Source organism: Ranitomeya variabilis, chromosome 6, assembly GCF_051348905.1.
Source record: "Ranitomeya variabilis isolate aRanVar5 chromosome 6, aRanVar5.hap1, whole genome shotgun sequence".
Lineage (NCBI taxonomy): Eukaryota > Metazoa > Chordata > Amphibia > Anura > Dendrobatidae > Ranitomeya > Ranitomeya variabilis.
Genome location: NC_135237.1, coordinates 440,258,473 through 440,272,386, shown reverse-complemented (window position 1 = coordinate 440,272,386; position 13,914 = coordinate 440,258,473). Strand labels below are relative to the sequence as shown.

Below are 13,914 nucleotides of genomic sequence, written 5' to 3'. Positions count from 1 at the left end.
TGGCATATACTGATACAAAAACACTGGTGTATGAATAAGGCCTTATTTATAGTTGTAACAGCCATAGTTTTTTTGTATTTGCATAATCTTCATTATATGCGGTCTGTTTTTACAGTTATAGTTATAGTTATGCATCTGTAAGGCTTTATTCACACATCAGTATTTTTTATCAGTCTTTCATAAGTCTTTGTATGCCAAAACCATGAGCATCTCCAAAACACAGACCAGGTGGCAGTCTCTCAATTATAGTTTTCCTCTGTAAGTTCCACTCCTGGTTTTGGGATAAGAACAGTGGTGCAAAATGCTGACCAAATACTGACGTGTGAATAATCAGTAATGATACAGCACATCTTATTGATAATAAAAGCTTTTAAGCAGTGGCGTAACTTGAAACTCATGGGCCCCGATGCGAAAGCTCCAACGGGGCCCCAAAATATTTTACATTTTTAATAGCAATACACTTTTTATATAGGCCAAAGGGAATTTTAGGGCCCCCTAGGCTCCAGGGCCCGGGTGCGATTGCAACCCCTGCACCTGTTGTAGTTACACCCCTGCTTTTAAGTATATTCAAATCCTCTTAAAAACATTGTTGGAGATCAAGACAGAATGGGATAGCTAGTCCCACATGAGAATAAAACTTTACGTGTTTCGACCCATGTGTGGGTCTTAATCCTAATGAGTAAAAAGACAAAACTCCTGACTTGATATCCTGCTCAGGAGAGGAAATGACATTTGTGAAACAGCTGATGAGTAATTAGTGTTAGAACACATACCAATCAATAAGGAACAACATACACACAAGAAACCGCATATCACATGTAGATCAAAAACTATGGAGCAACATCCCAAAGATTATTTCTGCAGAAAAAAATAAATAAAATATAAAATAAATATAAATAAAAACTCTTTCCTTTCCTTTTTCCTTTTTTTTTTCTTTCCTTTTTCCCCTTCCTTCCTTTCTTTTATTAATAAAAATAACTTAAAAATGTTTTCTGATTCAAACCTAAGGGCGCATACTGTTATGAACTGGTGGCCTAGGAGCAGCATGAGACGTACTCTGGAGAAGGTGGTACCTGTACTGACCGCAGACCCTGAACTTAACACTGCAACTAGAAGTAGCCATGGAATGTACCTAACACTCCCTAGACATCTCGACACAGCCGGAGGACTAAATACCCATAGAGATAGAAAAGGGAAAACTATCTTGCCTCAGAGAAAATCCCCAAAGGATAAACAGCCCCCCACAAATATTAACTGTGAGAGGAGAGGGAACTAACATACACAGACTGAAATCAGGATTTAGCAAAGGAGGCCACTCTAGCTAAATAGAAAGGATAGGACAGAGTACTATGCAGTCAGTATTAAAACACTAGAAAATATCCACCACAGAAAATACAAAATCTCCACATCTAACTAAAGATATGGAGGGTATATCTGCATCTCCAGAGATACCAGCTTGGCTAAACAAATCCTTATACAGACCAAGCTGGACAAGACAAAACATGGAAAAGAACTGAACAATAAGGCCCACAGCATGTGGACTGCAAAAATCAAAGCCAGAACTTATCTTTGTTGAAATGAACAGCAAAGCAGGAGAGACCAGGCAGGGATGTGAATCCTCCAGGAACAATGGACAACTGGCACTGACTAAAGGGTCAAGCAAGACTAAATAGCCCAGTCAGAAGTGCAATAAGTGGACACACCTGATGAATGCTGCGATTCAGAGACAGCAGCGCTACCACTTATAACCACCGGAGGGAGCCCAAGAGCAGAATTCACAACAGCATACTCACTCGCGAGAAACTCGGATGAGTCTCGCATGTCAATACCCGGCACTGCACCCGGCACTCAGGAACGGAGCGTGCAGCTCCATGTATTGCTATGCGGCTGCACGCTCCACTCCTGAGAGCTGGCAGCAGCGCCGGGTATTAACATGGGAGACTCATCCGATTTTCTGGCAAGTATGAGCCCTAAGGGAGCTCTAGTGTTTAAATGCAGAATCCAGCATGCTTCTTTTTTATGCATTTCATGCATTATGTCCCCTCCTCGGTGTCTTATATTTATTTTTTCAATTGCAGTGATTTTTAAATCAGACACATCGCTGGAGTGAGCATTCAGAAAATGCTTAGAAGCACCATACAAACTGCGCGTTGTATGGTTTTGTGCATCATAAATATGCTCTGATAATCGTTTGCGCAGTGTGCTGGTGGTGCGCCCAGCATATTGTACTCTGCATTTCTCACATGACACAAGGTACACTAGATATGTGCTCCCACAATTCATCATCGATTTTATTTTGAAGGTTTCTCCTGTCTGATAAGTAACAAACTGTTTGGTATTGTTCATGTACCTGCAAGGTCCACAGGTTTTATGGCTACACTGATAGGAGCCTTTTGTTGCCAACCGAGGGGTTCTCATGGAATCACATCCACTCTGCTTGGCCATTTTTAAATCCTATTTACTTAATTTTTGCAGGACAAGATGTAGTTTTCACTGATACAATTCTATACATATAGTCCAATGGAAAAAAGAAAGAAAAAGGAGCGCACTTACCCCTGTTGTAAAAGGTATCACTTTGTTAGAACATCTTTAAAAACAGATTGCTGGGAGGGATGGGAGCAGCTCCGGACAACGGCCGTTTCGTGCGTACAAGCACTTCAACGGGTCCTGTTGAAGTGCTTGTACGCACGAAACGGCCGTTGTCCGGAGCTGCTCCCATCCCTCCCAGCAATCTGTTTTTAAAGATGTTCTAACAAAGTGATACCTTTTACAACAGGGGTAAGTGCGCTCCTTTTTCTTTCTTTTTTCCATTGGACTAAGTGCACACTTGCTGGATGTCGCACCCCTTAGTTGATAAGAGATACACATAGCTACCCTAACCTGTAGAGTGTGAAGTGGATAACAACACATTTGGATTGTGATTAGCTGGCAGTGCGGTTTGGCGTTTTTTCTTTTTGTTTTGGAATTCTATACATATGACTTTCTGATCACCTTTTATGTGAGGCTGGATGAACAACCCCTCCCCCACAGCAATTGTAGCCTTGTTTTAAGCATATATATATATACACTGTATATATATATATATATATATATTTTTTTTTTTTTACAGCATTCACCGTGTGTGTAGTAAGTAATGATTTCATTTTAAGCTATTGGTCAATACAATTGCAGTCATACCAAATTTATATATTTTTTTATGATTTAATACTTTTGCCCAAAAAAATAATTTCTTTAACAGTAATTTTTTTTGCAACATATTTTATACGAGGGTTGCTTTTTGCATAATAAGATTTAATTTTGATTAGTACGATTTTTGAACACTGTGATAGATCAGCTCACTTGGCTGCACATAGAGTTAGACAAGGAACACGGTCTCTTTAAATCTTCCATTGCTTTAATAAAAGTACTGCATAAATCAGTGCAATGTTAGCAAAAACAAACTTGGCCTTCCAGGCCTCGCAGGAAAACAAAGAATAATGTATGGCAGAGGTGTCAAACTGCATTCCTCGAGGGCCGCCAACAGGTCATGTTTTCAGGATTTCCTTAGCATTCCACAAGGTGCTGGAATCATTCTGTGCAGGTGATTAAATTATCACCTGTGCAGTACAAGGAAATCCTGAAAACATGACCTGTTGGCGGCCCTCGAGGAATGCAGTTTGACACCTCTGATGTATGGCACAGTCCTTGTTCCTACGGGAATTCACTCGCTTCAGCAACAAACAACAAAAAGTTCAGCCTTCTTTAACATGAAAACACATCTCCAGAGCTTGCACCTCCAGACACACACCCCACTGAATGCTCTAGAAGGCTGGGTATTTATCCTCTGGACTCCTCCCACTCTACAGCTGTTCAATCAACCTAGCACTAAACATGGCTGATTAACCCCTTTCAGCACATAGAGTGCTGGAACATTTTCCTAGGTTTATATAACAGAAGCTAACACCGTCAGTGAAACATACCTCCCCTCTAGTACTTTGGCAGTGACTTTGTCACAACACCTACAACTCTTTGATCACTTTTTATTTATTTTTTTCTGAGGCAAGAAAAACAAAAAAAGCTATTCTGCTTTTGTTGTTCAGAATTTTATTTAGTGTTCACCATGTGGTAAAAATAATGATGTAGTTTTACATTAAGTGTTCTTATGGACATGACAATACCTAATATATTTTTTTAGAAGGGAGTTTTTTTTTATCCAGCTTAAACAATTTTTTATATTGAGAAACAAATAGGAGATTGGGGAGGTTTTTTTAAGAAAAATATTTTAAAAAACTATTTTTTGCAATAATTATTAATTGCTCAAGCAGATTTGAATATGCAATGTTATAAATCAGTATTTACAGTGTAAGGCTGCCGTCACACTATCAGTATTTGGTCAGTATTTTACATCAGTATTTGTAAGCCAAAACCAGGAGTGGAACAAATAGAGGAAAAGTATAATAGAAACATATGCACTAACTTCTGTATTTATCACCCACTCCTGGTTTTGGCTTACAAATACTGATGTAAAGCCTAAGGCCAGAGACACACCTAGAGTATCACATCCGAGGTGACAGCATTGGATATAATATACTAATGACAGGTGCGGAAGAGCTGGGTGCGATGTTTCACAGGCACCCACAGACTTACACTCACCGGCCACTTTATTAGGTACACCATGCTAGTAACGGGTTGGACCCCTTTTGCCTTCAGAACTGCCTCAATTCTTCGTGGCATAGATTCAACAAGGTGCTGGAAGCATTCCTCAGAGATTTTGGTCCATATTGACATGATGGCATCACACAGTTGCCGCAGATTTGTCGGCTGCACATCCCAAAGATGCTCCATACAAGGCAGGATGGATCCATGCTTTCATGTTGTTTACGCCAAATTCTGACCCTACCATCCGAATGTCGCAGCAGAAATCGAGACTCATCAGACCAAGCAACATTTTTCCAATCTTCTACTGTCCAATTTCGATGAGCTTGTACAAATTGTAGCCTCAGTTTCCTGTTCTTAGCTGAAAGGAGTGGTACCCGGTGTGGTCTTCTGCTGCTGTAGCCCATCTGCCTCAAAGTTCGACGCACTGTGCATTCAGAGATGCTCTTAGGCCTACCTTGGTTGTAACGGGTGGCGATTTGAGTCACTGTTGCCTTTCTATCAGCTCGAACCAGTCTGCCCATTCTCCTCTGACCTCTGGCATCAACAAGGCATTTCCGCCCACAGAACTGCCGCTCACTGGATTTTTTTTCTTTTTCGGACCATTCTCTGTAAACCCTAGAGATGGTTGTGCGTGAAAATCCCAGTAGATCAGCAGTTTCTGAATACTCAGACCAGCCCTTCTGGCACCAACAACCATGCCACGTTCAAAGGCACTCAAATCACCTTTCTTCCCCATACTGATGCTCGGTTTGAACTGCAGGAGATTGTCTTGACCATGTCTACATGCCTAAATGCACTGAGTTGCCGCCATGTGATTGGCTGATTAGAAATTAAGTGTTAACAAGAAGTTGGACAGGTGTACCTAATAAAGTGGCCAGTGAGTGTATATGGGAGCAAGCCATCCGATTCATGGATGCTATCGCAGCATGCTATGATTGTATTCACATGTCGAATCAGCATGAGAAAATAATTGTAGTTGTGAGCTGTCCTATAGGTTAACATTTGGCCAAGCGCAATCAAATTTTTTATCGAATTGCACTTGCCCGATTACATCATAAATGGAAGCGAGCCCTAAGAAAGACTATCAGACCATACATAGCCCATCAGTCCCTATTTCTAGTGGGATCTGAAAACTGAGGTACATGGGAGACCCAGTGGCCATTGTTAGGCCCCAGATGCCATAGAAACTGATTGGCACACTGAGATTGCACTGCCCAGGTATTAATAGGGTGACAGAAAGAGCGCTCTCCCTCAATCAAACTCCTGAATTGCCGCTATTGTCACTATTGATCCTAGAAGTTAAAAGAAGCTGTTGCATGTGATCAGCATGAAGTGTATATCGATTAGAGGAGCACAAAGTGGTATGTACTCATGACGGACATATACAGTTGAAACCAGAAGTTTACTTGCACTATATAAAAAGACACATATACATGTTTTTTCAATATCTGACATGAAATCACAATGAACCTTTCCTGTTTTAGGTCAATTAGGATTACCATAATTATTAATATTTGCCAAATGCCAGAATAATGAGAGAGATAGAGAGAGAGATAATGTTTTAAGGCATTTTTATTACTTACTGCAAAGTCAAAAGTTTACATACATTTCATTAGTATTTGGTACCATTGCCCTTAAACTGAATAACTTGGGTCAAATGTTTGGGATATCCTTCCACAAGCTTCTGACATTAGTTGGCTGGAATTTGGGCCCATTCCCCTTGACAAAACTGGTGTAACTGATCCAGATTTCTACGTCGCCTTGCTCGCACCTGCCTTTTCAGCTTTGCCCATAAATTTTCAGTAGGATTGAGATCAGGGCTTTGTGATGGCCACTTCAAAACATTGACTTTGTTATCCTTAAGCCACTTTGCTACCATTTTGACAGTATGCTGCAGGTTATTGTCCATTTCGAAGATCCATTTCCACCCAAGTTTTAACTTCCTGGCTGATGTCTTGAGATGTTCCTTCAGTATTGTCACATAATCTTCTTTTCTCATGATGCCATCTATTTTGTGAAGTGCACCAGTCTCTCCTGCAGTCAAACAACCCCACAACATGATGCTGTCACCCCCATGTTTCACAGTTTGGATGGTGTTCTTAGGCTTCCAAGCTTCTCCCTTTTTCCTCCAAACGTAATGATGGTCATTATGCACAAAAAGTTAAATTTTAGTTTCATCAGACCACAGGACATGACTCCAAAACTTAAGGTCTTTGTTCCTGTGTGCATTTGCAAACATTAATCTGTTTTTTTATGTTTCTTTTGGAGCCCAATACTCATTTCACTCTGGATATTGACACAATCTTACCAGCTGCCATCATCTTCACAAGGTCTTTTGCTTTTGTACTTGGGTTGATTTGCACATGTCAGACCAAAACACATTCATCTCTGGGACACAGAACCCAACACCTTCCTGAGCGGTATGATGGTTGGACAATCCCATCTTGTTTGTACTTGCATATAATTGTTTATACAGATGAACGAGGCACCTTCAGGTATTTTGAAATTGTACCCAAGGATGAGCCAGACTTGTGCAAGTCCACAATTCTCTTCCTAATATCTTGGCTGATTTCTTTAGACTTTCCCATGATGCTACACAAAGAAGCAGTGTGTTTCAGGTGTGCATTAAAATCCATCCACAGGTGTGTCTCTAATTAACTCAGATGTTGCCAAAAAAACAGCTTTCAAACACAAGACATCATCATATGGGCATTGTTTAAAGGCATAGTGATCGTAGAGAATGCAAACTTTTGGCTTTGCAGTAAGTAATACAAATGCCTTAAAACATTCTCTCTCTCATTATTCTGGCATTTGGCAAATATTAATAATTATGGTAATCCTAATTGATCTAAAAGGGAAAAGGTTTATTCTGATTTCATGTCAGATATTGAGAAAAACATTCGTATGTGTCTTTTATATAGTGTATGCAAACTTCTGGTTTCAACTGTACATAAAACAGCATTAAGGAATTAAGCCAAAGCCAGAAGTGGAAGTGTTTCTGCATATAGCACAAATCACAGACTCCTTTAAAGCCTAGCCATAGTCTGGTTTTCAATGGAGCGCTGGGACTTGAGCAGACCCCTGCCTGCCATAGCAACTCATTGACACCCCACAATTGCGCAGTTGGATACAGTTTCTAATAGAAGGGAAACCCAAAATAAAACTTGCATGATATATGTCGTTTGTTATAATGATGGTGAATAGCAGATATACAGTTGCTTACATCGAGGCTATATATTAGTTATAGTATTCGCTCTAAAACCGAAATTTGGGTTACCACATGGTTCAGATTTTATCAGTTTGTTTTCTTTATCAATATCATTTTTATGTCCTTACAAATTTTGTAATTATGGTAGTTTTTTTTTTTTTTTTAACTCAAATGGAAAAGCAGTTTTACAAGGCACTAACCTTTGACAGTGGTGATGAACTTCAATGTGCCATTTGGTGAGGCTTCTGTATACTCCCGGATCAAGACATTGAGTTGGTCACTTTCATGCCCATTGTGATAATAAAAGAATTCCAAGCACTGAAAATCTTGTTTGGGGTAAAAAAGTCTACTTTCCAGCAATGCTTTATCCCCATTGGTCAATGTTCTTGTATCAAAATGCATAAAATAACCAACATCTGTAGCAAAAACAATGAAAAGAATGAAAAAATTAATGCATTATATTTACTATTTGAACAGAATAAAATAGGGGAAAAAGCATCTTTTATCCAAAGCTCCCATTTGATCCTTAACCCAGAGACTGGCATATCATTGGTACAATCTGTGGCCCCAAGAGGTATGGGGGCATATTTTCACCTCCAGTGCAGGAGGAATTGCATTACGATTAGCTACTAGACTGCAAAGGGCCCATATATTGTTCTTGAACAGGGGCCCTCTTTTGTATGTGTCCACCAGTGCCTTTACCCACTAAAAAAGATCTGTTACCAGGCTAAAAATGACCACTGTTTGCCCCCTTTTTTTCCTGCTGCTGTCCAAAGTATTCTTTAAAAAAATAAGTAAATCTACCATTTGGTTCCAGAAATATTGGACTTTTTATTTAGTGCTCATTTTTATGGTTGGTAGGTGTTCAAATACTTATTTAAGGCAACAAAATCCAAATTAATTATGCAAAAATCATACAATGTGATTTTCTGGATTTTTTTTCTTTAGATTCTGACTTTCACAGTTGAAGTACAGTATACCTATGACAAAAATTACAGACCTCTCCATTCTTTATAGGTGGAAAAACTTGCTAAATCAGCAGTGTATCAAATACTTATTTTCCCCACAGTTTATCCCCCATCCTAGTATATGTCCCTCATTCTGCCGATGATTTTTAATGCATAGGAAAAAAATTATTATACTCACCTTCCCTCCGTGCGGCATACTCTTCTGAAGCCAACAGCTGACTTCAGCATACAAGTGATGGGAGCCATGACATCACTGCCGTGTGCCCCCAGTGACATGCATGCGGATGTCAGCTGCTGGCCTCTGATTGGCCAGCAGCATGTACTGCAGTGTACGGACCCAACGGGTCTCTGCACCACAGCACACTTCAACTGAATTTGCGTCTGACGAAGCACATACAGTTGAAGTTTTCGCTAGCATCGACGGGCCCCCCATCCCACTGGCAGGGTCTCAGTCGAGACCTCTGTGACCGTTATTGTTACGGCCCTGGCCCAAAACATACTGATAAGGAATTTAGATTGTGAGTCCCAATAGGGACAGAGATTATAAGGTCTGTAAAGCACTGCGGAATATGATGGCGCTATATAAGTAACGCATAATAATAATAATAATAATAATAATAATAAATAAGTAGCTGCTTTCTTCCAAAAATTAAGACGAAAACTGAAATGCAATTCTACTCAAAAGCTAAGGACAGGTGTTACACTGTTTCTGGTTGATATCAGCTATGTTTTTGATTCCTGGTGAAACTTTTTTTTTTAATTTCAATACTATTTTTAGGTCAAACAATCTATGCTGTGAGATCATTTTTCTAAAATGTTCCAGATCCTCTCCGTAGACCTAGAGTTAGAGGATATCATTCTGGCTGCCTGCAACCACCACAACAGGGAGCTAATAAGCTTCCTGTATACTCAAGGATGGAAAAATAACTAAACATAGGTGACTCCAGTTTTGTGTTCTGCTCCAGGCTTAATTTGTCTTGGTATATAAACTAATCTAATCTGATCCTGGTACTCAGCAAACTGGTGTAATATACTGTAATTGGTGATTAGTCCTGCGTTAAATAAAGAAAATGTTATCTTATACCTGGATAGTTGTGCCGGAAACTACTCCGCATTTCTTCTATATAGGCTCCAAGAAGTATCGTTTCTCCTTGCGGAGAGTGACATGTTAAGCATGTCGAGATGAGGAGACTTAAAGCAGCAATGCTCCTCTGGGAAATATGCAAATTGTCTCTTCAGAGCAAATTGAGATTCTGGTTTGACTCTTATCCTAAGTCATGTGACAAGGCTCGTTAAAGGGTCGACATTGACTGTTAGGATTGCTACTTCCAATAGGTGGCACTAGAGTTCTAGTCCTCTTCCTCTCTGAAGAGACAATTTGCATTTTTCTATATAGGCTGAAATATGACTGCAACAATCCTCAACATGCTTCCAGAGTGATCGGCTCCAACTGTCTCCCCTTCCCACTCCTCTCAACCTAGATATATTTTTATGTGCAGATAAACCTATTGGCAATATTTGACCCACTGACTGGTCTAATGATACTTGTGTATATGTATTGTGTAATTTATGCACTTATAGCAGGAGTATTGAGTTCATATCCCAAAGTGAGCCATAAAGTAAAATATTGCAGTAATAAATAATTATAGGAGATAAGAAGCTGCCTACCTCTGCAATCCCCCAGGTTAGTGTGATCAGTGCTCGGTCCATTAGGCATCTGAAGAACGTGCTGCCAATCATTATTATCTTCTGTACCTTGGATCATTCCACAGATGTTATTGTACTCAAAATCACATGTGTCCAAGAAAGTGATGAATGTAGCTAAAGAGGAAACAGAGGAAAGGTGTAATAAAAGCAGCGCCCAGTCATGTCAGGCAGAAGATGTGAGCATGTGATTACCCACACAGGAAATAAATTGTTCAGCACACAGGTGTAATTATGATATAGAAGTTGTCATTTCAGTGAGCACAAAACACAGTGGTGTGAAAGTGTTTTCCCCTTCCTGATTTCCTATTCTTTTGTATGTTTGTCACACTTAAATGTTTCAGATTATCAAACAAATTTAAATATTAGACAAAGATAGCACAAAATGCAGTTTTTAAATGAAGGTCTTTATTATAAAAAGTTATTCCCCCTTCCCTCCCTTAAGACATAAATTAACTGTGGTTTATCACATCTTTGGGAAGTTGAGTTCATTTCTTTAGCTACACCCAGGCCTGATTACTGCCACACCTATTCTCAATCAAGAAATCACTTAAATAGGACCTGCCTGACAAACTGTGGTAGACCTAAATTTCCCCAGAAGCTAGACATTATGCCACTATCCAAAGAAATACTGGACCAAATGAGAAACAAAGTCATTGAGATCTATCTGTCTGGAAAAGATTATAAAGCCATTTCTAAAGCTTTGGGACTCCACTGAACCACAGTGAGAGCCATTATCCACAAATGACGAAAACATGACACTGTGGTGAAACTTTCCAGAAGTGGCCATCCGAACAAAATTACCCAAGAGCGTAGCGGCGACTCATCAAAGAGGTCATAAAAGACTCCACAAGAACATCCAAAGAACTGCAGGCCTGACCTGAGTTTGTTAAGGTCAATGTTCATGACTCCACAATAAGAAAGCGACTGAGCAAAAATGGCCTGCATGGCAGAGTTCCAAGGCAAAAACCACTGCTGAGCAGTAAGAACATAAAGGCTCGTCTCAGTTTTGTCAGAAAACATCTTCATGATCCCCAAGACTTTTGGGAGAATACTCTATGGACTGACGAGACAAAGTTGGAACTTTTTGGAAGGTTTATGTCCCCTTACATCTGATGTAGAAGTAAAACAGCATTTCAGAAAAGGAACATCATACCAACAGTAAAATATGATAGTGATGATCTGGGGCGGTTTTGCTGCTCCAGGACCTGGAAGACTTGCTGTGGCAAATAGTACCACGAATTCTGCTGTCTGCAAAAAAAATCCTGAAGGAGAATGTCTGGCCATCTGTTCGTGACCTCAAGCTGAAGCGCATTTGGGTTATGCAGCAGGACAATGATCCAAAACACACCAGCAAGTCCACCTCTGAGTGGCTTAAGGAAAACAAAATTTAGACTTTGGAGTGGCCTGGTCAAATTTGTGTCCTTAAGCAGATTGAGATGCTGTGGCAAAACTTTAAAAAGGAGGTTCATACTCAAAAACCTTCCTATGTGGCTGAATTACAACAATTCTGCAAAGGTGAGTGGGACAAAATTCTTCAAAAGCTTTGTAAAGACACATTGCCAGTTATTGCAAACACTTGATTGTAGTTGTTACTGCTAAGGGTAGCCCGAACAGTTATTAGGTTTAGGGGGAAATCATTTTTTTCACACAGGGCCCTGTAGGTTTGGATTCTTTACCCCTTAACATAGCTTGTGTTCTTTGTCTAATATTTAATATTTGTTTGGTGTTCTGTAACATTTAAGTGTGACAAACCTGCAAAAGAATAAGAAATCAGGAAGGGGTCAAACACTTTTTCACACCACTTTATATGAAAAAAATGGAAAAATAACTCCATAAATCATTTCTCCTCTTGGTTGAGTCCTTTTTTATCCTAGGTTGTTTCATTTTGCAACCAAAAATACAAACAAATGTATATTCTATTGCAGATTAAGGTCTTCTCATTTTGGAGAAGTTTCTGGTTTGGCTAGTTGATATAGCAATGCCTTTGGCTTATGGAGTACCTACCTGGAATAAGTAGCACTACAAAAACAGCTTTATTCCTTTTTACAAGGGAGCCAGAACAACTTCTACAAGACTGTATGGCTGTAAGACAACAGGCTGCAGCAGGGGCCTCCCCCGTTATTTATTATGATTCATCAGTTTTCTCTAGAAATCTGGTGTATAACTGTTTGAAACTTGTAGGTGCACAATTATTTTTATACTAGTGACAGCCAGACCACCAACTTTTTGAAAGTCGATGGAGCTTAATAGGTAAGGGTGTAGTCAAGCATAAACATGGCATAATCATCCCTTGTAGATTGTGAGCCTTCGCGGGCAGGGTCCTCTCTCCTACTGTACCAGTTATGATGACTTGTATTGTTCAAGATTATTGTACTTGTTTTTATTATGTATACCCCTCCTCACTTGTAAAGCGCCATGGAATAAATGGCGCTATAACAATAAATAATAATAATAATAATAATAATAATCATTGTCAGAAATGTACCGTAGTTATCCCTTATGCAGCACCCCAGAGTCCTGGTCGTTGCAGTAATGTCGCTCTGCCACTAAGGGGAGTGATGTTACGTCTGACTGCACTAAAGGAGTTCACCTGACCAGGTAACACTCACACTACACTTCACACTCCGGCCACCAGGGGGGGTGGTTCTATCTAATAGGCCACTCCTCACACTCTGGTAAAACTGGGAGTTGGACAGGAAGACAGTGAGAAGTAACTGGGAAGAGCTAGAGAGAGGACCTGTCAGGGATGGGATCCTGGCAGACTCCTAAGAGCAGCACAAACCAGTGAGCAACGGGGATACAGCAAAAAGGCAATAGGACCAGAAGGAGTCGTGCTGTAAGATCGAGGCAACATCCTTCTGAGGCGCAAACAGTCGGTGGCCGGAACGCCGAGCAAGTAAGAAACTACAAGCATTACTTCAAACCACGGCCGGACAGCCAATTATAGGTTGGCTGTCTCACTAAAACACCTAAGCAGACAACGGAGGCAGCTGTGGGAGAGGGGCGACTCTAGGGTCCCGGAAGAACTCCAGGCCTACCCCGTCATACGGGTGCGTCCTAGCCATATTATCTGGGGGACGGAGAGAACGAACATCAGAGACAGACACAGCAGTTGTGAGGACTATCCCGGGGTGCTCAGCAGGGAAGGACTACAACATACAGGCGCTAGAAGGTAGACACTGATCCCCACCTGGAAAGGGAACTCCTGATGTGCCTTTGGACCGGCCGGTCTCAGACAGCCCTGTTAACAGTGCTCCGGATTGAGCACCTTGAAGCCTTCAGTAAAGAGGTAAAGAGACTGCAAACTGGTGTCCTTGTTATTTACCGTGACCTTCACCGCACCATAACATCATCCCATACCTCCACCTTTATTGAACGCCCCTCAGCAGGGTC

General features: G+C 40.5%; 1 protein-coding gene across 1 annotated transcript in view; it reads right to left on the bottom strand.

Moving 5' to 3' along the window:
- Positions 1 to 13,914, bottom strand: part of MEP1B (meprin A subunit beta) — an 85,049-nt gene that overhangs the window by 17,192 nt on the left and 53,943 nt on the right. Inside the window, exons 9-10 of the mRNA XM_077270411.1 lie at positions 10,483 to 10,635; positions 8,047 to 8,262 (exon numbers count right to left, since the gene is read on the bottom strand). Of these exons, the coding sequence (XP_077126526.1) occupies positions 8,047 to 8,262; positions 10,483 to 10,635 (369 nt within the window). The remainder of the gene's footprint in view (positions 1 to 8,046; positions 8,263 to 10,482; positions 10,636 to 13,914) is intronic.